Source organism: Gouania willdenowi, chromosome 15 (genome assembly GCF_900634775.1).
Source record: "Gouania willdenowi chromosome 15, fGouWil2.1, whole genome shotgun sequence".
NCBI classification, from domain to species: Eukaryota; Metazoa; Chordata; class Actinopteri; order Blenniiformes; family Gobiesocidae; genus Gouania; species Gouania willdenowi.
In genome coordinates this window covers 21,948,098-21,974,752 of record NC_041058.1, presented here as the reverse complement: position 1 = coordinate 21,974,752, position 26,655 = coordinate 21,948,098, and the positions used below count along the sequence as shown (strand labels likewise).

Below are 26,655 nucleotides of genomic sequence, written 5' to 3'. Positions count from 1 at the left end.
ATGTTAATTTAATAACATTTCCTATAAGGAATCAGCAGTGTTGCCGCACTAACCTTGAAAAAGTAATCTGATTACTCCTTTAAAAAATAAAAGTAGCTTAGTCACTTCACTGATTACTTGATTCTAAAAGTAACTAAGATAGATTACCAGGACTAGTTACTTTTGTTTGTTTTTTATTTGTGTTGTGTGCCTTACATTTTATTTATTTATTTTTTTTTACATATTACAAATAGTTACTTTATTAGTTACATAACATTACAACTGGTTTTTACCAAATCTTACTTTAACTGAAGTGCATTTTTAACAGTAACATCAATAATTTATCTCCTGACAAACAAAAAAAAACTACATGAAGACAGTCTTTCTTGATTTTACTTAACGTAAATACATTTGTAAAAATATAAAATAAAGACATATTTAGTCTGAATATGTAAAAGGTGACTTGTTGCATACGTGAAGAAAAAGACATAAATGATAACTTCCATCTGATAACTGGTTTGGAATTAGTAAGGTGTGAGATTACTTAGAACTTTACTCATATTAGAATAACAAAAGTTAAAAAAAAATGGAAATGAATATTAGAGTAACCCGTTACTCAGTAACTAAGTAACCATCATCAATGGGTTTCAGCAACACATTCTGCACAAACTCTCAGTCTCTTGATAGAAAAGCTAAGAATAAATATATATTTATGTGTGGTTGGAACCTGGACTCTGAAAACATGCAGTCGTCTTGTGGGCGAACGTGTTCACAGGCTGTTCCAGAAATAAAACATCCAACTGACAGATGCTCCAGTGCAGCAGCTCATCATCATCGTCATCCTCCTCAGAGTATAGCAGTCAGTCTACAAGTCTATATCTGTGCACACGTCCTCGTGAGCCATTGTGGGGGGGGGAGTTTGCTTTTAATTCAGTCAACTCACAAATAGTGTTAGTGTGCATCAATAAATACACACGCATCAGTGTGTATTTCTAATAATACACACACAGCAGTGTGTATTTCTAATCCCAGAATCATGAAGTTGCATGTTTGTGAGGAAACACCCAGTGGAGACCCACTGAGCATCACTGAAGAAGAAGAAGTAAAGCCCAGAGATACAGAAGCAGAGCTTATAGAGGATGATGGACACACACAGAAAGCTTTATTCTCTCACACTGTGGGTGAAGAAAATCAATCAAGTCCACTTGGAGAGAGAGGAAGAAAAGAAACGCGTGTGAGAGCCTTTGATAATTGTGATGGGCAGAAAGCATTTAATACAGCTCTGCTCTTCATCAAATCACAGATGCATTTGCTTTGCATTTTCCATCACTTGAGGCTCAACCTGGAAGGAAAACAGACACAGAATTGGATTTTTAAGACGTTGAATAGAGGTTTACTTTGAAGCTGCCATTCAATAACTGAATCCAGACTTTCAATAATTCAATTCAATGCAAATTTATTTGTATAGAGCCAAATACAAGTCGTCACCTCATGGCACTTCATCAGAAAATAATAGATACTGTAGAAAGTCTCAGCAAACCACAAAAAAACATAAGTTAAATGGTGCCTGTGGCTTATAAACAATGAGTTCTAACTTGGGACTGTTATTTATCAGCAATGTTTGGGTTTAATTTAGTGACTTTATCAAAGCTCAAGCACACACACACATTTAGTAAACATGGCTGCGTGATCTGCTGCACCAACGAGCAGCGTGGAGTGAAACACACTGGTATTATACGTACTACGGCTATCTAGTTTCATTTGAACCCAGACCACATCCCATAGGAAACACACGTATAAACACACCATTATTCCTTTAATACAAAGGGACAGAGGAAGCAGAAGCACTGTTTAGCATTTGAAGCCAGAGCGTTACATAACAGAGGAGGATGGATAGTTGCTGAGGAACAGGATTGGCACTCCAGCAGCTTCATCATCAACGATCCCTAAAGCACACAATGGCATCCACACTTTTATTTATGAAAGCAACAATGAGGAAAATTACCCAACATTCACTCAGTCTCAGATAAACAATGTTTATTTGATGACAAAGACACATTTTAATGCATCAGTTTGTACATCAAAGAAAGGCTTTTCCCCCCTCGTATTTGGTTCTCCACCACTGATTGCTCAGCGACACTTGGGAACTAAGATCTAGTCAGCAGTAGCTGATGGTGCACAGGTGAGAGAGTAGTAACAATGTGTGTATGAGTGTGTGTTCAGGAATGTGTTGATGGGAGTTAAGGACTGGTGAAAGGTGAAATCTGGGGGGTCAGTGAGGGTGAGGGTGGGGTTCAGCAGATGCTTGGACCTCATGATGCGTTCTGCTGAGGTGTTTGACCAGGCTCTCCAGCTGAGGGTTCCCTCCTAGCTCATTGATAAGCCGGTACGCCTCTACCTCTAGATCTCTGAGAGTCTGCCGTGTGTAGCTGAATGAACCAACTTTCTCCAGGTAGTCCACGCAGTAGCGTTTCACGTCCATGTTCTCGGTGCGCTGCCTCAGGATGTTCTGCACCTGGGTGCTCTCTGGACGGGACCAGATGGCGTGAATAGTGGGGAAGGAGAACTTCCCTTCAGTCAGGTCCTCACAGTAGCTCTTGTTCTCCGTGTATTCTGACGAGCTGAGGTTGGCGTAGTCGTCTCTGATCTGGAAGAAAAGTCCCAGCGTGTCCAGCAGGGGTTTCAGGTCCCGTTTCCAGTGTGAGAACAGCTGCATCAGACCCACAGCCAGCCCAAACAGGCCTCCAGTTTTTTGCAGCACCATGCGGCGGTACTCCTGCTCCGTGGGGCAGGTGTAGGTATCTCTCCAGTGGATGTCCAGGCCCTGGCCTCTGTGGAGCTCCAGCAGCTGACGAGTGAACACCGGCACAGCCTCCGGGTGCTCCAGGGTCAGGACCTTCTCCAGCCCTAGGAAGTAGACATAATTGGCTGAGTTGATGACGGAGGGGATGCCGTAGATACTGTGAGCCACTGGGAAGCCTCGACGCAGCTTGGAGCTGTCCTCTATGTCGTCTATGAGCAGACTGGCATTATGCAGCATCTCTGTCACCTCAATGATCACCTGAAAAACATCACATTAGATATCACCAGAGGTGTACAGAGTACTGATATATCCTACTCAAGTACTATTACTTGATTCATATTGTACTCAAGTACAAGTAATGCCCCATTTGCCTTTGATAAGTATTATCAGGGGACCCCATGTAATAAATAAATGACCCCCCCACGTCTGCTTTTTATGTGGCACATTTGCACGAGATAAACCCAAGCCTGAGGTTTTGCTGAAATTTACGGACATCTGCCGGATATGATGTCACATTGTTTTCAACATGGCGGGCGCTGAGAAGAAAAATAGGCATTGTGGACGCGAGAAGAAACCTTAATATTCGCCAAAAGTAAATAAACATGCGTCCCAAAAACAAAACGCATCAAACCCCGCCCATTTCTGTCCAAATCACAGAGATGCCTATTCGCATTAAATTAGCATTATTACAGGACCTCGGCGTTCAGCAAAATTTACTAAGTCATTTGCGGGAGAATTTTCACTTTACAAATTACTGACATGAATGATTCGCATCAGACATTCTCCGCAATTATTACAAATTGCATGTGGTCCCTCAGTAAAACTAATCCCGAACAAATAGGGCATAAGTCATACATAAAATACTGAAGTACAAGTAAAAAGTAACTTAATTAAATAGTACTCAAAATAAAAGTTACTAGTTACTTTCACCCCCCTACGTTTATTGTTGGTAATAAATCTTGCCATGGTTCCCTTACATACAGTAAACATAAAAAGGAAGAGACCAAATCTTGCACAGTAGGAACTTAATTTATTTTCCACAAAGGCATCTGTATGAAATAAAAAGTTTGTCAAAATGTACAATTATTTTATTTCAATTATAAAATAATAAACATAATAAATTCATAGGCTCTAAGTATAGCTACATTTAGGAACTGTAAAACAGTGGATTATGTTCAATGTGCCATGAAATGAAAATAAAAAAATAATTACAAAAAAATGTTTCACTCGGTAACAGTTGGGTGTAGAAAAATTACTATTCAATGACTTTACTTTAAAAACATGCTTAAGTACAAGTACCCAAAAAAAACAACTCATATACAGTAACGTGAGTACTTATAACTCATTACTTTCACCTCAGAATATTACACACGTCAAGTCTGATGGAAAAATACAACATGTCGACTTGTTTTATACCAAATGAAAAACAAAAACAAAAAAACATAACCCTAAACTAAATTAAGTCTTTGACACTAAAACCTGCATTTATTGTGAAACTAACTTTCCCAACAAAACTAACAATAATTTAACTGATCCACCAAATTATTTCCCCCTTGGTTTCATATTTCTGTAAAATCTGTTTAGATCAACAACAGGAACCATTAGAGCTTTTATATTCCAGCAGTGTTTGTCTGTTTATTAGCAGGAGTGAATGATGAGTGTAGAGTTATTATCAGCTGTGAACTGTAACCTGTTCTTACAGTACAGTCACAGTTCTAAACACAGTCATCTGATGTTTATGTGGTGGTGTCTATTCAATAATAAAACATAACAACTTAAAGTGTCAAAAAACCACCATACATACATATGGTAGATTCTGTGAGATTTCTTCTCTATAAAACTTTTTCTTTTTTTTGGACCGTGATCCCATTTTGATCTTACAACTATTTGGTGACCCCAAATACTTTATTTTCTTCTTTCTAGAATTAGTTTTCCATAATGTTTGTCATCCTGTGTTAGCCAGGATTAGTGACAAGTAGCAGCTTAAACATTTTAATGCTGAATTTTATTTGAAAGACATATTTGAGGAATTGAGTGTAGAATACAGTTAAGATTGTGTTATTTTAATTTGAAAAACAATACGACTATAAAAAATATTAATTGAATCCATTACTAGACATTTCAGGTGATCCGATTTAACTCTGCTGTAAAACATGCTGATGCTCACTTTAAATACTTATACACAGTGTATTACGGTTTTTAAACAGCAGAGGGCGCCAAGTTCCCACTCCTGTTCTACAGACGCGTCAGTCGGTACAGAAGCAAATAACAAGTAGGTGACTCAATATAATGACTAGCTGCCAAGATTATGGATGAATGATTATATCAATGATTTCAGAAATGTTATGTGACATTTATAGATATATATATATTTACAAAGACACATTTCATAAACCCACATAACTATTACTAGCAAAGTTACGTAGCAAAGAACTGCTTGTAGATTTTTAGCTGCTCGTTCCAATAACTATCAGCAGGACTTCTACAGATATATGATTATAATCTGGTTCAAAACACCACTCACTTTGTTCTTCTTGTTGTGTACACTAGTTAAAATCATGACTCCTCTGTTATCCGTTAACGGATCAGGCTGAAATTTGGTAGGTATAATCTATAGATACGGTATGTACGCATCGACGCTCACGCCCAATTTTTGATTTGGGGGCCCCAAATGAAGAAATGAAATGAAAGTTGATTTCTCATGTATTTGCAAGTGAAATATTATGATGGTTGGTGATACCAAATCATTGGAACATACCAATATATAGATGGGGCCCGTTACCCCGTAAAGGTCACGGGGCCCCAATTTTCCTAAAGACTACTCCTCCATTAGTTCTTGTTAGATTGGAATGCAGATGCTTGGAGGCTTTTTTTTTAAAATAGGGTAGGGGGCCCACCCCCATTTCTGGTAACTTTCAAATTTATGGGAACATAGTCGTGTGATATATCGTTTCAAAGATAATTCAACGTAGATTACGATTATGACTCGCACAATTTGATTAGGGGCCCGAGGGGTGGGCCCCCCTTTTTAGGAAATTTCCATTAAAGTCGTTTTCTCATTTATTTGTGAGTCAAATATTGCGACAGTTGGTGGTAAGGAATCATTGACACATACTAATATGAGAATGCGGCTCATTACTAGTAAGTGCCACGATGCGCCAAATGACTACTCCTCCATTAATGCTCAATGAATCGGGCTGTAATTTGACATGGACATTCTATGAGCGGATGTCAAGAGCCTCTTGGAGACCTTTTTGAAACCTTTAGAAATTACCGGAAATTTTCCGGTAATTTCAGTGATGTGCTGCTGCAGGGACCAAAAGAGAGGCTGAACTATAATCCTCATCCTTAATAACAAATGCATGGAAAAGCTTGAGCAGCTTTTACACAGCATTTCCCTTCTGTTGCAGACAAACTCTGTCGGTCTTTTTTAGCTAAAGCTACATGCAAATGTTTGGTTTAGCTTCAACAGAGCTTTGTTCCATGTTCGAGCAGGAAGAAGAAGATGAAGAAGCAGCGCTGCCATCGGGTGTCAGTGGTCCTGAGTGGGCCGTGCAGCCTGCTGGAGTGCTCTGTTCATTTAAAACACAAGTGCTGTGGGCTGCTAATGAAAGCCGTTTATATGGGGTCTGTGAGCACAAAGACAGACTCAGTGGGTCAGGCAGACGGCCAAACCCGGGCCAGTTGGACAGTTTATGTGCCAAATACAACCCGTTCTTCAGCAGGGTCCCTCCGTAGGCTCAGGGAGCCACTCATTCATTTTAGTTCATGGGCCAAATACAGACCAGTTTAATCTCAAGTGGGCCCCATTATAGGCAATAAGACAAGCAAATTTATCTTTTTTGTGCCCTATTTTGCAACTTCTACCTATAATAGTATTTAAAGTTTGTAAGGCACTGACAAAACCCAAAACAGATAAAAGTCCCTGTAGGATCTTAAATGTCCTTGATTTTGTGACCAATTTTGATTTAATTTGGGGAAAACTTGGGAAATATGAGGAAAATTGTAGGATTTTGGAAAAATTGAGAGCACTTAGAACCATTTCAACTTAAAGATGACTGCCATTATGGGATGGGAAAACTGAGCACTGGGAGAAAGGTGCAGGTTCATTGATTTTATGTATTTGGGGGTACTGAGATATCTACAACTGAATTAGTTGGTGATTTACACAATGAGTCATGGTTTTGCTGTCATTTTTTACTTACCAAATTGGGAGCTTTAAAGGGCCGAAATTGGCCCCCGGGCCTTGAGTTTGTCACGTGTGATTTAAAGACTCCAATACACAGTAAATAGACAGGGAAATACAGGGACAATCACTAAAAGAGGACGTGCACAGTGTGATCAGTGCATGAATGAGACTTGTCGATTGTACGCGTTCCTTTGTCTTTCATTAACATCTGCTAATGGCAGCAGCAGCAGCGATGAAATCTCACATTTCAAACTCTACTCAGTTTAAGCTACACAACAAATCCAGCAAGTCACATTGTTGAATGCTTCCTTTAAAGAGTCACTTTTATCACCAGAGGTTAGCAAAGCAGAAACTCAGTGAGGACACACACAGGCAAACAACGTGCACTTGTTTACCTGTAAACAAACACGTTCCATATGTGGAGAGGACATGACGATACACAAGCAAACCTGCAAATCGGGGCAACCGTGGCTCGGTGGTAGAGTGGGTCGTCCACAAACTCAAAGGGTTGGGGGTTCAAATCCCGCTCTAGCTAAGTCATTATGTTCTTGGGCAAGGCACTTTACCCACATTGCCTAGTATGAATGTGGTGTGTGAGTGAGTGTTGATGGTGGTCGGAGGGACCGATGGCGCACCATGGCAGCCTCACTTCTGTCAGACTGCCCCAGGGCAGCTGTGGCTACAAAAGTAGCTTACCACCACTGTGTGTGGAGTGAAAGAATAATACACATCAATGTAAAGCACTTTGAGCGTTTAAGAAAAAGCACTAAATAAAATCCAATGCATTATTATTATTATTAAATCCAACATGACTGAACCCATTCTCAGGACTGGATTTTGTTATAATTTTATCTCTATTATCAGTCCCAATTTCCATGATGGGGAGAAAAACTATCAGAACACATGCTTTGCAATCCTCTTCTATTGTTTTTAGATGATATGCTGCAGCATCTGGCTATAGACGCCACTCCCAAGATATTTTCTCTTAATCTGTGCATGATTTTGCAAACACATGAGTCTGCGGCTGTATGTCAGACATGTTCAGACAGATAAGAGGGTAAATGTCAGGGAGGAATTATCAAGGATTTCTAGGCTGCAGTGACTAGAAAGTCTGGACAGAAGGAACAGTGTCACAGGGATAACAACATCCAGCGTCATTCACAATACAGACAATTTAAGCACTCTGATTAAACTGACATACTGGTACATATTTTTAGGCTGTGGGAAGAATTAAATTGGAGTACCAGGAGAAAACATAATAAATTAAATAACATGTAAAACCAACACAGAAAGGTCGCACATCCCAGACAGAAGTGAAAGTCCTTGTAAAGCAGAAATAAATTTGTGTTATGAGTTTGTTACACCACAGAAACATGTGTCATTGACCACCAAATTTGAAAGATGGAAAAAATGCTAAGTATATAAAATTAGGTCTCAAAATCATGGAAATACAAGTACTTCTCTCTGCTCTTAAATGCTGGGGGCATGTCAGTTATAGGCGCTGGAACCACGCCCGGGAAGGGCGCCGCCTCCGTGTATAAACCCTAACCCTATGGGAAAGAGCAGTGTGGAAAAACCAAAAAACTTAGGAGAAATCCAAAAATGCTCAGATCGGGCAGGTTGTGTGCATTTGCTCCGGTTAGAGTCAGAACTGCGCCCGCTAAAGGTGAAAAACAAAATTGCGATGCAAAAAAGTGCTCATTTCATTGAAAGTGGCCGCGGTTACATGTCTTTTTTAATTCAGAATTAGTTATTCTGAATTAAATCATTCAGATTGAAAGTGTTCTGCTTCATGCTTACATGGAAATAGTAATTCCCAAATTGAGGTTTACATGGAAAACCGGTTTATTCGGCTTTAGTTAATTCCGCTTCAGGTTTGGGGGTTGTGAATGCTCTAATTGGACAGGGGGCGAATGTGTCAGATCACGTCAATCGGGAAAACACACAACAAACCATTTATTGTCGGCTGTAACATAGAAGACCACACATGAGAACTGTTTTCACTTTTATTTTGATTGTAGTTTTGAATCAGCAGCTCAACAATAACATATGGTTTCAGTTTGGACCACAGAGCAGAAGGGAGATAGGAACTTATCACTGGTAAATAAAGCCCAGTTAAACTCTGGAAAACAACCACCAGGAATAAATATTTTCTCCCTGGTAAAGACAGTAGCTCTAACAATTTGTGCAATGATAAACTTGGTGATATTACAGCCTGTACATGCACTGCATTTTAATACAATAATCCCAGCTCTCCTTCAGGACAAGCTTTCCCAGCTGAACGTACCAGACTCCACCTGCAGGTGGATCACAGACTTCCTGTCTGACAGGAAGCAGCACGTGAAGCTGGGAAAAACCATCTCTGCTCCCCGGACCATCAGCACTGGATCTCCTCAGGGCTGTGTTCTTTCTCCTCTGCTCTTCTCCCTGTACACCAACAGCTGCACCTCCTCTCACCAGTCGGTCAAACTCCTGAAGTTTGCAGACGACACGACCATCATCGGTCTCATCGCTGATGGAGACGAGTCCGACTACAGGTGGGAGACAGACCGGCTGGTGTCCTGGTGCAGCCAGAACAACCTGGAGCTCAATGCTTTAAAGACAGTGGAGATGATAGCAGACTTCAGGAAGAACCCAGCCCCCCTCACCCTGGGAGACTCTACAGTGAGCTCTGTAGAGTACTTCTGCTTCCTGGGGACCATCATCACTCAGGACCTCAAGTGGGAGCTGAACATCAGCTCCCTTATCAAAAAAGCTCAGCAGAGGATGTACTTTTTGCGGCAGCTGAAGAAGTTCAGTCTGCCAACAAAGATGATGGTGAACTTCTACAGCTCCATCATCCAGTCCATCCTCTGCTCCTCCATCACCATCTGGTACGCTGCAGCTACGGCCAAGGACAAGGCCAGACTGCAGCGTATCATCCACTCTGCAGAGAAGGTCATCGGCTGCAATCTGCCCTCCCTCCAGGACCTGTACGCCTCCAGGATTTTGAGGCGTGCAGGAAAGATTGTGGCCGACCCCTCCCACCCCGGTCATAAACTGTTTCAATCTCTCCCTTCTGGTAGGAGGTTTCGGTCCATCAGGACCAGAACCTCCAGACACAAAAACAGCTTCTTTCCCTCTGCCACCATCCACATGAACACACCCCAAGTCACCCACTGAACCCCCCCCCCCCCCCCCCACCCGATCACCACCTCCACCAGCTTGATACCTGCTGCACTGTATATATATATTTATATTTATATTTATCCTATTTATCCTTTATTCTCTATCTATCCTTTATTTATCCCTCATCCTTTATATTTATCATTATTATTATTATTATTGTTGCTGGGTTGTTCTTTGTTGTTTTTGTTTTTATTTCTTTTATTTCTTTTTGTAGCTTGTTTTGTGCACCAACCACCAAGTCAAATTCCTTGTACTGTCCTCAAAACTGTACATGGCAAATAAAACATTTCTGATTCTGATTCTGATTTTGCATCAGTCTACAGGACTCCACATCCCATAATGCAAAGTATATCAACAAACTGAGTGTTTACGTTGAAGATGAAGAAAAACTTAAGCGGCAATTTCAACCTTTTACATCTTTTTCCCGAGCCAATCCTCTTCGATTTATTGATCTTTGAGGCCTACACTATGGATTTAACAGATAAAAATAGTCATCTTCAGCTGCCATGGCTCTCTTGCTGTGAAGCAGAAGTGCTAGCCACTAATCCACTTTGTCTAAAAAGAAGTAGGAAAAAAAGGTACAAGTTCTCAAACTGTAAAAACTGCTGTGGATTTAAAACATTAAAAGATCAATTTCTCACTCATTTTTAAAGTCAATTTTCACTCAACAATTATCTCCACTCAGCTGACAATCAATTGTAGCACAGCATTAAAAGGGGAAGCCAAAATGCTAAAATAAGAATAAATGGCCTAACACCTTGTAAGTGTGAAACACAGAATGCAAAGATGGCGCTGAAGTGGAAACGTTCAAACTGTGATTTTTTTGTTTTGTTTTTTCTTATGCAGACAAAAAACAAGATTTGTTGAGTTGCATCTTGCTTTTGTGCGCCATGAAGCGCCGTCTTCATCTCAACTTGCACTGATGACAAATGGGACCAGGTTGTTTTGAAGCTGTGCAGTGAGGCTCAAAACACATTTGCACTGTGGGGATGATGGGGTTCCTAACTAATTGACTGTCAACTGAGAGATTTAATGCACTTTATTAAATCAAACATTAACATTTAGGGAGCCGTGCACACCATCACTTTTAAGTGTCTTCATCAGTGACTGTAGTAACTGGTAATGCTGTCACCCACTAATTAAAGTGATCACAAATAAAACGTGTGAGAGTGAAAAAGTTCGGCACAACACATCGTATGCACATCTCGCTTTAACAGCACCACAATCTACTCCATCTCATCACTTTCATGTAATGATAACCTTTCTGACACAGAGCTGCCTGTATTCAGACACTTGAAATGCTGCAAAGAGCCGGCTTTATTATTACCCTGTCGGCTAGTTATGAGACGCAGCACATCAGATTTAATGCGTGAACCTGCCAACCTAGTTATTTAGCACAGATGCAACGCTGGACAATTTCCTGGCCTGAGGCGGCACATATTTATGGAAGAGAGATACAGTGGAGAATAACTTAGCTTTTTACCATGTCAGAGAGAACAACAGGAAGGCCATCAGCTAAAGCAAGTGGTTCCTAACCTTTTTTAAACCGTGACCCCATTTTGACATCAAGAATTTCTGCCGACCCCAAAGACATTTTTGGCAACACTTTACTTGAAGTTTTATATATAAGGCTGAGATTAAGCTGTCATTAGCATGAATAAGGTGTAATAATTAAAGCAGGTTCCTTTTGTCTTCTTTTTTGAAATATATGTTAAGATTTTGTTTACTCAGACAAGGTTTTTCGGGAATTTTTATCTCCTGACATGTTTTGACTGTCAACTGCCAGTCGTCCTTCCATACATGTCAGGAGATAACATTTCCTGAAACACCTTGTCCTAATAAACAAAACCTAAATGATTATGGTGTCATGAAAGCTGTCACTGAGTGTTGTTTGCTAAATTATGACCCCTTTGGAGCTAAGTTGGCATTTTTTGGGTTAAGTGGAGAGTTAGGGGTTAGGGTAACGAAAAACAACACCTAATGACAGCCTTCATGACATCTTATTCATGCTAATGACAGGTATCAGTCATAATAATGACAGTGTAATGTCAGCCTTTATGTATAAACTTCAAGTAAAGTGTTATCAAATTTATTTTAGAATGATGTTTTGATCATGTTTGTTATACTATATTGGGTCAATGACGTGACACCTAAATATTCTGTCCAACTGCTTTTCTTTTAGTTACAAAAGATTGAAATGCTTAAAAAGATACCAAATATGTAGTAACTTAGTATATATGCATTCACTTAGATTTTTTTTTTTTATGTTACTTACTAAATTGCTTTTTTAATTTATTCGGTTATTCAAAGTGTTAAAATATCATGTGGTGCAACTGTCTGGTCATGACTGCTTCTTTTGAAAAAATCTTTAAAATGAATCTAAATCTATTCAAATATATTTTATGGCCTATTTAGTTACATTATAGTCTTGTATAAGATATTATAAGAAGATAAGAAGTATTTTTATATTTAGTTCCATCATAATACTGATGATGTCTGTTTTATGAAATATCATGTAGTGAAAATGCTTCTACGTCATTGACCAAATACAGAGTAGCGACAAGCTGTGCCTTCTCAGATAGTTTTTAACTGTATTTTATTTTTATTATCATAAATAAATAGATTTATATTTGACAAGGTGAAAGTATAGAATACAGTTGTTTAATATTGTGTGTTGTAATTTGAAAAAGAATAATAATAATAATGAAAAATCTAAAATGTATTTCTAATCAGTAATATTTCTAATCACATATTTAACAGCATTTTATTATTATTATTATGAACTAGATTTATATTTGACAAAGTTAAAGTATAAAATACACTTGTTTAAGATTGTGTGTTGTTTTAATTTGAAAAAAGAATAATAATTAAACAAATCTAAAATCTATTTCTAATCAGATATTCTTAACTGCATTTTATTATTATTAATAACTAGATTTATATTTGACAAAGTTAAAGTATAAAACACACTTGTTTAAGATTGTGTGTTGTTTTAATTTGAAAAAAGAATAATAATTAAACAAATCTAAAATCTATTTCTAATCAGATATTCTTAACTGCATTTTATTATTATTAATAACTAGATTTATATTTGACAAAGTTAAAGTATAAAATACACTTGTTTAAGATTGTGTGTTGTTTTAATTTGAAAAAAGAATAATAATTAAACAAATCTAAAATCTATTTCTAATCAGATACTCTTAACTGTATTTTATTATTATTAATAACTAGATTTATATTTGACAAAGTGAAAGGTTGTTTAATATTTTGTGTTTTAATATGAAAAAAAAATTAAAAAAAAAAATTCTAATAAGTATTTTTTTAATCAATTACTAGACATTTCAGGCGACCTCATTTAAACTCCAGGCGACCCCACATGGGGTCCCGACCCCAAGGTTGAAAAATGCTGAGCTAAAGGCTGCGTAGCTGCAGATGTGAACAAAGTAGAATTCCTCAGTTACTGCCTGTTTCTATCTGAAGGCACTGTCGTATCCATGGCGATGAACTAATGATGACAGGAGGAGAGCTCTCTGTCTGTATGATGGGTTCAGCAGGAGTTTACTAAGAAGTCGCTAGTGCACAGAAACAGGACTTTGATATGTGAGGCAGATTGAAACCCCTCCCCCCTACACAATGCTGACTGGTCACGTAACAGGGACACATTGTATCTGAAGTGGAACTATCAGGAGGATACAAGTAGATTTTAGAGAGACGCTTCGTTTGAATGTGGGACTTATTAAAGGCAACAAGCTGGAAACTTTAGAGCGACACGCAATGTTTCTCAAGGGGAGAACGTAGGCTCTGGAAATTAAAATGTCAGAACTTCAATTAAACTGCAGAGCTCAACGTAGTTACATAGCTACAATCAAACGTATCACTTTAAATGTTTTCACATACACACACAATTTCCTTTTTTTCCTGCAGGGTGAAGACGTTCAATTGTTGCAACAAATATCTCTGCTGATGCAATTAATATTAAAGTAGCAGGATGACCCAAGTGTGACATCTAATTATTATCAAAGCAAAACCAACAACCTTGATTACTCCGTCTGCAACATTTTTTTTCTCAGCAGATGACATGTCAACAAATGAAAACATCTGGACCCCTAAGCTGTGCTGCAGAACTGAGAATCCTCTGGTTGAATGGGGTTTTTAACCTGTTGAGCAGCAAATATAATGAGATGTGATAAGCTCGGCATACAGGATTGTGTCCGATCGAATGCAAAAACAAGAGTTTTATTTATGTTCATCTATCTTTGTCAGTTCAGAGGTAATAATTAAATTATGTGACTTTGTATCCATGATGGGACAGGGTCCTGTTCAATACAGCCAATAAATCCTCATATTTCCTCTGTAAGATTAATTTCCACAAACGAAAACAATCAGAATGGCATTCAGCCATGTGTCTGCACAGCTTTAGATGGACAGCATCCAAATAAAGGCTGTAACAGTGTAATGAATGAGGGAGATGTGCCTTAAGCAGTCTGTGATTTGTATTATGCAGCTAATCCTTCTCCCACAAAGGTGATCGTCAGTCTTTGGAGCTTCATGTGGAACAGAATGACAGCAAAGCTTTAACAGATGACTCCATAGTGCTGCAGAATATATTATTTTACTAAAATACTCCGTATACAGCTCAAAGAGGAGCAAACATTGACAATCATCTGCTCAGTTTCATTATAACAGGGCCTGATTTCAAGGAGTCCTGACCCATTTAAAAAAAAAATCCAATTAATACAACTTCATCATCTAACAACACTCATTAAAGAGGTGAAAACTATTCATCAAGTAGGACAAATGGCTCCATGCTCCCTTAGTGGTAGTTAGGTGTTTGTGAGGAAAGAGTATATTCTATGATTAGAGGATTGCTTAGTGATGGACTAATACAGTATGTCAGTAACTTATTGATAGAACTCAGTGATTTATTTAATCATCTCATGAAGTCTATGAATTGTATCAGGTTTTCTCCAGGCTCACAGAGGAGAGGGGCTGCCTCTTGGTGCGTTTATGTGGCAGTTCTGCTTTTTACGGGTTTGTTTGTGCTATGAGCACTTCTACCAGAAAGTCTGTTTGCTTTAGCCTCATTTACTGGCTAATAAAGATGGAGATTAAGGATGACCAGATTAAAGTCAAATAAAAGCATGGTTATTTATCAACTGCATTTTCATTTTTGTCTCTTTTACCTTTCCAAAAAAATAGCATATCCCATCGTTATCATGAGCTCATTATTGTCTATCGCAGTGTTTCTCCAATGGGGGTTCGTGTATCCTAGCGGTACGCAACGACACTACGGGGGTACTTCAGAGAGAGAAAGGTAAATGAACAAATAAACGCATGAAAAATGTGGATTTTGCGTTAAAATTGAAAAGTACATATAAATGATGACCAGAAATGATGAAAAAATCTAATTAAATAAAAACTATAGAAATAAATCTATTCAGGAAGCACTAAATGCTGTTTCATTCCACCCTTTTACAAAGTTAGATTCTTTAAAATGTGTGTTATCACTCATTCATTCCATCATTATGCTGTATATACATTATAGTTGTGCCACCCATTGACCTTAAACCACACCTTACCTTAAAGTGAGCAACACATTTCAACTTTATTGTACAAGACATGCTAGAGTATAAAGATGAAGACAAATGTTTGCTATGGTCATGTTGGAAAGAGTTTTAACAAAAATTCTTCAATTTAATTTAATTTAATCAAATTTAGGCATTTAGAAGTAGTTTGATTAAACTATTTTTAAGCAAGACTACTTTTAAAGAAGTGCTACAAACTTCAAATTATTTTCTGGGCTAGTAATTTAAAGTGACTTAAAGTTCTCCCTCTTTCATACACCAGATGACCTAGTAATTATTTTTTCTACTGCTTACACCAATAAATGTTTGTCCTTTCATGATGATGTAGCAAAATGTTGAACTCTGAAATCTGACGTGGAACTCGCTCACCCAGTTCTTTAACAGTAGGAGGAGTGAGGGAGGCTGTCCTATGATGAGTCAGGAGGACATTGTAAGGATACAAAGCAGGAGCATGGCTCTAAATATAGAAAACAGGAACTCATGCTCAGTAATGGTGAGCATTATCAAACAGGGATGCTGTACATGTTCAATTAAAATCAAGGCTCCATTACTACGTAAATCACTCTTATCAAGTTTGAAAAGAGGAACGCAATATGGGTGGATTTCTGCATCATCAAAGAAATTGACGTACCATCAAACATTGTGTGAGGATGACAGATTTATATCATAAGCGTGGACTCATTCCTCCAGCTGGATCAGCAGAGATGAACAGAAACATCCAGTCATTCTATTACACGTCTAATGTGTCTGTCAGCTCAGATTATTTATCTTTTACAGTTAAAACTCACAATTAGTTCATACTTTACAGCAGCCAATATAAATAAATCACAGCGACACCAAATTATGCAGCTTTATGAGGATCTTTCCAATTTATACTGTAACTTCATAATTTCAAAAAAGATGTGGTGAAGAATAACTTTCCAATGTAAATTTAACTTCAGTCAATACTGGCATTGGTTAATCAATTATCAAATCAATACAAAACAGGAAACACTGACTGTTTTTCTTGCTTGATTTTTTTAAATTAAACTAAAAAAAATCTTTAATCTTTAAGATTTTTTAAATGTTCCACTTCAAGCTGAGCTTTGAGTGCAGCACCTGCACTCTACATTTACCATTTGATTGACAAAATAAACCGCTTGCTTCTAAAGTGCACTGCATTAATACACTAATCAGTCCCTCCACAATTTCGCAGGCATTTTTTGTGATTGTTGCGGGCTGAAATGCCTGATTTCGTGAGCCATTTTTCCAAAAGTTGCGGTAAAAATTTTCGATTTTTTTTCAGCCCTAATACACACTTTACTCACAATTAAGTAAATTATTTCTACCAATTATAAATACATATTGACCAGACATGTTCTAGAAAAAATATGCTTTATTGTTGGAAAGCAAACACCAACACTATTTTGCAAAACATGCAAACACTTCTTAGCTTATACTCTGAGCATACCCTGAATGCAAAAGGTGCAACAGTTTTTAATCAAAATCATCATCAGAAGTGCAAGTCAGTAAACAATATTGAACTTAAGGAATCTTAAAGTGCATAACATGAATTTGTCATGAAGACATATTTCTTTAAGCATAACAAAAATAAAAAATCTGCTTTAAATGATCAATCTTATTGCCTTTTTTGGAGTAGGAAAATAGGATGAGTATTGGATTTGTAGTTGTTTCCCCATATTTCCAAGCCATAATTTAGGTACGGAAGAATGAGGGAGTTATATAATAGTTTTTTACTGTATGTAATGATATTGTGTGCTTCCTGTTTGTTCTCCCACATGGGGTTGTGCACTGGCTCACATTCTCTTAACGTGCTTTGCATAAGCAAAATGCTTGTCCATAGATGACTTTCGCTTTTGCTCGATGATAACACTGCATTTTGAACAAAAAAGTTTACCTCCACTCTGATGAAGCAACATTGGGTACTGTTTTGCACTGTCCTTAGCCAATATTTTTGTTGGCAAATGCAAGGTATTTCTACGCACATGACTCAATTGAAAGCTTTCTCCCAGGACTGGTTGAAAACAGGATGTGACATAGGAATTTTCTTCTTCGTAGATTCCTTGTAAGCAGCGCCAAGCATATAACATACATAGACACACCACTCTAGTGGGCGGCAGCAGTCGATGCGGCGTCTACGTATACATTTCTATGGCGCAAAGCGCATCGTACATTCTCCGCTACTTCCGTAGCAACTACAAGCAACTATAATGATAAGCGGCCGCGTATTTATGTTTTTTTCAGCGAAGTTGCGGGAAAGTTGCGGGCTTTTGGAAAAAATTGCACTGATTTCGGAGTTTGCTTGATTTTGCGTTAATAGTTGCAATCGCAACATCGCAAAATCGGAACTAACTAAACAACCAGAAGACCGTCATCAACCGCCAGACTCGTTGTCATTACAACTCACAACTTTTTCCTTGATGTCCTAAAAATAAAAACTTAGATGTATACATAAAAAAATATTATCACATCAGAATATAAAATTACTATCTTAAACGGTTTCTAAGAAAAGCTGTCCCCTTTGAAGATACCTCAATAACACCGGAAAAAATATTTACACACTTCTCATTTTTGAATTCCATCATGGTATTGATACCCTGAAGCCACACACCAAATTTGGTTATCCTATCTTAAACGGTTTCTGAGAAAAGCTGTCCCCTTGAACTCAGACAGACAAATGGACGGAGCTCAAACCTATATCCCCCTTCCACACTTTGTGGCGGGGGATAATAAAAACTGAATGATGCCTAATGTTTGAAATGAGCCCATTCCTACCTGTAGTTTGTCTTCTGGAACATTGAGCCAGTGGTTAAAGGCTTGAGCGAGTTTTGTCCTCACCTGCTTTCCTGCAAAGAAAGTAAAGGACAACATTAAAACACTAATTGTGAGAGGCATAGCTGCAGTAGAAAGCAAAAAAAAAAAATCAACAAAGGAAAATGCAATTTGTGAATGTCTGCTATCTCAGGTTGTGCACAGCACAAAAAACATCTTACAGAAAACTACTTTTAAAACTAATGTTGGCCGTTCCAGTTAATTCCACAATACAGATATGCACGACAACCTCTCTTTTGCCTGATGATACAAGGTCCTTTGGTTAAAAAATGTTACTCTCTGCTATTTAACATTCTTGAGGCAAGTAAGTCAATTAGCTCAAGCATCTACCATCCATACAGAGCATAGAGGGACAGAAAATGGAACCTTTTACTGTTTCTGAATCTGTTGACACAATTACATCTTGTAGCAACGCTGTTTTAAATTGCTAGTCTAATTGTATTAGACTTTTTCAAAATAAATATATATATATATATATATATATATATTTATATTTATCTCCCTATAAAAGCAAAAAAGGTCTGTGTGCGTGTATGTTTGTGGAGCGAATTTCTCCCCGACACGGTGTCTGTTCGACCTGAAACTTTATTAACAGCTTCCACATAGCCTGAGTGTGTGCATCCGTTATTTTGGACTTATTTGGTGTGGCAAAACGTTTATTTTAAATTTATTTCAGTCGGATGGAACATTCATGCTTACCCAGTAGTGAAACCTATTCAGCTTTTGACCTCAGTGTGAGGAAGTGCTCGCGCACCAATCTGTTCATTTACAACCTCTAATAATCAGTAGAAGAAGACCACATGGCCTCATGGTGTGCATCCATTATTTTGGACTTATTTGGTGTTGCAAAATGTTTATTTTTCGTGGTACTTCCGGGTACGTATTTTTCTCTCTCAAGTCTCACGCATTTCAACAACCTGTGACGGAATATGTGCATGCGCCCGACTGATGCATGTGCGTGTGTGTGAGAGAACCCAAGGAGGAGATGGAGAGAGTTCCCCACAGCAACCAGGACAGGTAGCGAGACACGCACACACGCCCACACACACGATATTTATAATAAAATATACTAAATGGGAAAAATAAAACAAAAAAATAAACAATATTTATACAGAAAGTACACAAACGACAACAGAAATGCACAAAAAGGCTCCAAAAACACAAAAATGAGTCCAAAAAACATATATTACAGAAAAAAACACCAAATGACAACAAAAATATGAAAATGACTCAAAATACACAAAACTAAACATTTATACAAAAAATACACAACTGCACAAAACTACACCAAAAAAGATACAAAAATACACAAAATGACTCCAGAATCACACTACAATGGCAACAAAGAACAATAATTATTCAAAAATTGCACAAAAAGAAATTGCACACACTATTTTACTTTGCACCTGCAAATATACCCCTTTACAACACTACAGAGTATGTACACCTCTTTGTACATCCAACCTTCAAACACATACTCATTTGGTCATAACTGACAACTCTACTTAAGCTCCCACTATATGAATACATACTTCCGATGGGAACTGTACTAGTAATTTATAATACATGCAAACTTAACACAGAAAGGTCCAGTCAGGAACCCAACCAACCTTAATTTCTGTGCTAAGTTTTACATAAAAAAACCATGACTTCAGATCAATAACAATGAATAAAACTGTTGCTGAAGGTACCTTAACAAGCTGAACAACAATAAGATATCATTGACAAACTGTTTAAAAATAATAGGCACTGTTACCCCACTCCTGTGACTTTCAGTTATTTATTAAAAAATAAAAACACAGACACCCACCATCAGAATCCCTATTTCCTGTAAAAAAAAAACTGGACAAAATAAGACAACCAATTTGGCCTGCATGTCGTTCTTTGTTGAAAAAGAAATGCTAACTGCATTCAAATGAAATTGGATTGAATTGGATGAAGGTAACCGGTCTTACATTGCTGCTATGAAGCAGAGTCGCATATGAACACAAAGAAGCATTGAAAATCAACTATGGCTGTGTTTTTTTACCTGTCTGATACACTGGAAGTGTTTTTTAAAAAACTAACAATTTGTCTATTTTACACCGATTTGACATGTAGCACTGTGCACTGTTGGGAGTGTGTGCGTGCTTTTATGAGAGACGTGAGAACATGCATGTCTGCGAGTGTGTGAAAATGTGCAATGGTCCATGAGCGTGTGTGTTTACTGTTTCCGTGTCTTTTTAAATGTGTGCGTGCATCGGAAAATGATGTGCAACAATGTTGAGACCAACGACAAGCCATGAGATGTGCTACTGGGAAGGAGGAGTGCTATATTGGTAGTAGTACACTTTCAAATACTAAATACTGAAAATACTGAATAATGAATTGCACTGTGTGTGAAATTTGACAGTTAAACTATAAAATACTTGCTGCTTGTTGTTATTTCTCCCCCTCAATACAGACCCTCCAACAAAGTACTTAACCTCATTCGGCCTCCTTCTACTCTACAATACATAGGTGATGGTTACATCATTTGTTTCATTAAAAGTAAAGGTTCTTCTATCTTCTATTGAAGACCTAACTTATTTAACATCCAGTCTTATATAGAAAAAACATAGGCAGCGGCTATCCGCACGTAGACGTATCAATATACAGACATTGTACGCGTACGTAGCCCCTCATTGGCCAGTTTAGGTAACACGATAGGTCACATGAGTAAGACGCTAAACACTTGTAATTCTGTGTGCTATTAATACGTAGATTCCTAAACTATGTTACAGACTAACTAACCCTAACCCCAAACTACGTTACGGACTAACTAACCTTAACCTTAACCCAAACCCCAAACTACGTTACGGACTAAATAACCTTAACCCTAACCTACGTTACGAACTAACTAACCCTAAAAAAAAACTACGTTACGGACTAACTAACCCTAAAAAAAACTACGTTACGGACTAAGTAACCCTAACCCACGTTACGGACTAACTAACCTTAACCATAAACTACATTACGAATTAACTAACCTCAACCCTGAACTTTGTTATGGACTAACTAACCCTAACCCAAGTTACGGTCTAACTAACCATAACCCTAAACTACTACCTTCTGAAGTTGATTTGAATTTCTTGCCACCGTGAATTTGTACGTGTATCGCTTGTTTAGCCATTTTTTGTCCGTACAGAATGGTAACATGACTTCCAGTAACGTCATCGGCTATGTACGAATAGCACCGGGGGGTTGTCCGTATGCCTACGTACGACTAACCACTTCAAAAAACATAGGCAGTGGTTATCTGTACGGTTGCCATATCAATATGCCAACATTCTATCCATACGCAGCACCCTACTTGGACAGTTTAGGTCACGTGATAGGTCAGTCATTGGTCAGTTTAGGTCGCGTGACTAAGACTAAACCCCACCTAACCCTAAAACGCTACATTGTACGTGTACTTCGGTAACCGTACCAATAGACACTTTCAAAAACATATTGCTTGACCTTTTATGACACCCCTGATCCCCTGAAAGACAAAAAATACTCACCGGGCAGTTGTAACAGGTACTTGTAAGGTTCCAGCAAAATTCTGTCAGAGGTAGTTTTATCATCCATTGCTCCAAGGTTACACAACTCTATAATGAAAAACAAAATATGTGTATATCAACAAATAAACAAGTTATAATGCATGGAGCTAGGCTGTATTGAAAATTGCAGAAAAAAAAAATTACACTTTCATTGGGAGACAACAAAACTAATACTTATTAAAATTAAATAATTTTAATTATTTCTATGTAGGTTATTTTACAAATATTTGTAAAGGAGCACATAACCTGATACACACGCAAAAAGTTTACGATCGTGTCCACAAAATCCTAATACATGAAAATATGGAGATAACTGGTGGAGAAACAATGCAGTGACATTGACTTAAATTTGTTCAGTTGAGTCATAATAGCTTACGAAAGAAGTATTCATTTGCTGAATGTAGGAAGACAAAGACAGTTGTTTAAAAGTAATTATGGCATTGCTTACTATGTTCATACACTGCTAGAAAGATGTTATGACAGAACCACTAGAACACATGTTCATACAAAACAGGCTTCACGTGAGCAATAATGTAAATACTTGGTATTGTAATATTTATTAAATACCACACATACGATGGAGAATGAAACTTAACAGATTTGGACGGTTTTTTTTTTTTAACTTTTGTGATCATAACTCCACCCACCTGGCTGCTGTCTGTCACTGTGCTAACTAGCCGGTCTCGTTTTCCGGGTAGCCAAAAGCTAACATTTGCTTGCTAACATAAAAAGCGCATATATCGCTACGTTGAGTATAACTTCTTTTGTTTATAAAACAAAACTGTCTGCTTCCTCACGAGTCGAGTACGGCGTACGACACGGCTGTTAAATCCACCTATTTGTCCTATTTGCTGGCTAAACTCTCCCGTTGCGATGCTAAGCTAACATTTTTCTTGTTGAACATTGACGGCACTAATCAGAACAAACTGAGTTAACAGAGCAGACGTAGAGACGCTGTGGAATGTAACATGGTGCCTTGCTCATTTTATGCTTCAATTAAATACCCACACTGCCCGGTAGACTCTTCTCACCGATAAGAAGTTCACCGCTTCCAAAAACGGGCAAAGCGTGTTGTTAAAACAAACGTACCAACAAATGATAACACTGGGAGTTGTAGTCTCTTTCACACTGTGGCGTTTTTACACCCACACCCACTTTTTGATATTGTTCTGAGAAACCAGCCAATCACGACCCATGTGGGCGTTTCCTTTTACTAATTCATTCAATGAATAAAGGTATTTGGGACGGGGCGGGATCAGTAGAACTGTCAATCACAATAATTGGGCGGGGCCTGATCACAGAAAGAGGAGCTAGGCTAGAGGAGCTAGTCAACAAGCAAGGCAAACAGCAGCTCCCTGCGAAAAGCACTTTTACCCATCCGCATCCTACATCCACCCGGAGCCAGCGGACGACGATAATACCCGTCGGATATTTGACATAAATGTACCAATGGATTACTAATACATTGTCGTCAAAGAGAGGAAGTATTTCTCAACTTGACACGATAGGTAAGACTGCTTTTGTTCGGTATTTGAACATTTTTCAGCAGCCTGCTTTCCTACTGCTACCAAACGTTGACGCTAGCTAACTTGTTAACTGTGTTGTGTTTCGATGGCTCGGAGCGGATGAATGAATTATGCGTCTGAAGAGTGATAGGCAGATGGAAGTAAATCCTGTTAAAAAAAAAAACTTGGGTCAGCTCGACCTTTAAAGTTGACTGTGAGCTTAGAAATCCCCCGAGCTGCTCGAATAGTTGTGTGTTTGTGTTGTTGAGGAATCCTCCAGAGGCTGCCCGTCGAACAGCGCCTGGTCTGTCACGGTTGTTTGTCTTCACGGCCATCAAAAGTGATTTTACTCGACATGTAGTCTGTGCGTGACATCGGTTGTGTGGGATGTGCTTTGTCCTTTGCGGAGCAAACGGTGCAGTTTCACAGGTAAATCGCTCTGTCAGGCTTTTCCCCCCCTATTGTGCCTCCAGTATCCGTAGCTTCTCACGGTGGACTTGCCCCGGCGTATGTTGAACCAGATGGACCCACTATCATATCATCATCCGTTTTGATGAGCACATAGAATGCAAATCACAGCAGGGTTGAGGACTTGTTTTCGTCTTGTCGGTGATCATTAGCGGTGGTGGTGGTGAGCTTTGGATAAACACATTTAGTTAAACACAACAGCAGGTTGTAGGACGTGGGATAAGCAGCAGCCAGTCTGTCGGTGTTGGTCAGTCTCTAGGGCGGATGATGACATTGTACACTCCGATCAGTCAACGTTACCTCGATACAGGGCTGCGACCTTGGTGTAACAATAGTATTTAAAACGGTCGTGGGGATTAAAGTGGTGTCGCTGTGTTGCCAGGTCTGCTCCCGTGGTTGACCTTGTTGCGAAGCGTTTGGTTGACTTGTTTCTTTGTGGAGAGGAGTAACCTCAGCCACCGTGAGGGAGGAAAGTGTCCCCCACTTTGTGTAACTACTCGGTCTTGTTGTTTGTTTTTAGTTGGTCTGCACAGCACACACTGTCTGTGTTGTTGTGGGTCTATTTTTTATTTTTTGTGTGCTGATCTCTGCACCGAGACGAAGCGGAAGAATTACCGCTCACCGAGCAGTTCTCCTCCCGGCTGAGGGGATCTGACTCTCGGGTAGATCCACTATCGGACCCGGGCAGGTGGAATAGGACCACAGCTCGTGTAAATGTCCACTGTGTGTGCATGCTATGGTGATCTTTTTTAGCTGCCTGGCTGTCAGCTACAGAAATGGCGTCATCCCCTTGCTGCTGTAGCGCTGGTGCAGACACGCTGTCGTACACGGAGATCCGTGCATGTATTTCTATGTGCAGCTCTTCCCGATCACAGACATCGGTGCACTAAGCATTACATAAACAGCTTTAAAGGGGCTCTGCGAATGAGCGATCAGCCTGCGCGACGCTTTACTTTGCAACAAGGAGGATATTTTTGGGAATGGCCCCTAAAGATCGTTCATTCAAAGTCACAGCCGTGTCTACTTCCCCTTCCACTCGCCTGGATTAAAAAAACTAGTGATCGCATGGATTAAAAAAGATGTTTCGTGTGTGATCGACGAATGCGTCCGCCTAACCAGCTTTTTTCATGTCAGTAGAAGTGATGTCATCATCATAACATGATCGCTAGTTCTTGATGTGGCAGACTGAAGTTGGCACTTAAACATCTTCCTTTTCCCCTTCTGTTTTGCAGCCTCGAATTCCTACTGCTGGTCACCGAGAGGACTCATAGAGAGATGAAGGTATGATGATGATGATCACTCATTTTTTAAAGCTCTCTCTTTGGCTGCTTGGTTTCATTCATTCAGTTTGATGTAACTACAGATCTCCCTTCTCCTTCAATATAAAGATACCACCGTTCATTTAGTGTGAGCTTGAATGTTATGTAGGGCGGACAACTACACTGGACTCCATCCAAAGTAATATATTTGCTTTATTTGTGTGCTATTGTACTATTTGTGGCTTCAGTTGCTGTGTCAGGATCTGTAATTATGTCATGCATCGCAGTGAAGCAGGTCTATAACATGCATGAATCATATCAAAGGTGTGGGGGTGAGAGGTGCAGCATGTTTAGAGATGTTCAGAAACCCCTACCATAGTGTTCTCTCCATGACAGCCTGATTTAATTAGAAGACGTGCCAGCTGTCGGTGTTGTTTAAAGACGCTGTGATGTGAGCAGTTTGATCTTTTTACTCCATTTTCTCCAGATCACAGTTGTGAATGTTGCTCGAGTGCCTTCAGGTCTTTGTGATTGAGCATGTGCTTTGTCACAATGTCATCCATACGTTGTGTCACAACTTGTTTTAGATAATGAGTCATTTGGTGTTGCATTAAACACTCACTGGAAAATAATCTGTATGTTGACGTATGGGCATTTCTTTTCAGAATAGTAAATATAGATAAAGCAACAGCACACCACACTAAACAGAACATAGACATTGAGTGTTGTATGATGTTTGCTCTCTGTGTTTGGGTGTTTGGTGGTCACATGAAAAGCTGCTCTGATTGTAATTTGCTTTCTGTTACTTGGCTCCTAATGGTGTGATACCCATTGTTGTTGATCAAAGTTTGCACTACCCAGTAATACACATGTCAACAGTCCACCAAAGCACCCGATTGCACTGAAACCATATCTGTGCTGGATTTTCTTGCATTTCATGTGAGAGAAGAAAATGAAAGCAATGTGACTATTGAGTTTCTCTTTTTGTTTGCTTCCACGCTCTTTCTGTTTGACTGCAAAATAAATCATCCTTGCAATGCTCACTTTATCTATTGGTCATTTATAGCTGTGTGATACTGTATATCTTTTTTCAAAGGGATAGATAATCTTTTTTAACACTTTTTTACTGCAGCAGTGGGTTGCATTAAGTATTAGCAGTTTTTTTTGTTGATCACATATGATAACCAAGAACAGCAAATATATATATATTGAATGATTTCTGATAACTTTACTACTATGGTTATTATCATTAATTTCCATTGGCATAAAATAGTGCAGCAGGTAACTTTTTTTTAGATATAATA

At 38.7% G+C, this 26,655-nt stretch overlaps 2 protein-coding genes across 7 annotated transcripts in view; one reads left to right on the top strand and one right to left on the bottom strand.

Annotated features, from left to right (window-relative positions):
• Nucleotides 1-1,468: 1,468 nt before the first annotated feature.
• Nucleotides 1,469-23,240, bottom strand: ggps1 (geranylgeranyl diphosphate synthase 1). 4 transcript variants are annotated; one of them, XM_028467942.1, is made up of 4 exons: nucleotides 23,128-23,240; nucleotides 22,081-22,167; nucleotides 18,500-18,570; nucleotides 1,469-3,040 (listed from the first exon to the last, which is right to left on the bottom strand). In XM_028467942.1, the coding sequence occupies exons 2-4, from the start codon at nucleotides 22,145-22,147 to the stop codon at nucleotides 2,252-2,254; spliced, it is 927 nt and encodes a 308-aa protein (XP_028323743.1). In that variant the 5' UTR covers nucleotides 22,148-22,167; nucleotides 23,128-23,240; the 3' UTR covers nucleotides 1,469-2,251. The 4 variants fall into 4 exon arrangements, with proteins under 4 accessions (XP_028323743.1, XP_028323745.1, XP_028323744.1 ...); XM_028467944.1 differs by having other exon boundaries at nucleotides 23,209-23,235; XM_028467943.1 differs by having other exon boundaries at nucleotides 23,151-23,223.
• A 162-nt stretch (nucleotides 23,241-23,402) lies between these two features.
• The window catches only part of arid4b (AT-rich interaction domain 4B), a 70,108-nt gene continuing 66,855 nt past the window's right edge, over nucleotides 23,403-26,655 (top strand). Inside the window, exons 1-2 of one of the 3 annotated variants that reach the window (XM_028467938.1) lie at nucleotides 23,403-23,627; nucleotides 25,325-25,373. In XM_028467938.1, coding sequence (XP_028323739.1) covers nucleotides 25,368-25,373 — 6 coding nt within the window. In that variant the 5' untranslated portion in view covers nucleotides 23,403-23,627; nucleotides 25,325-25,367. The remainder of the gene's footprint in view (nucleotides 23,628-25,324; nucleotides 25,374-26,655) is intronic. The other 2 variants (XM_028467937.1, XM_028467939.1) reach the window with 2 other exon arrangements.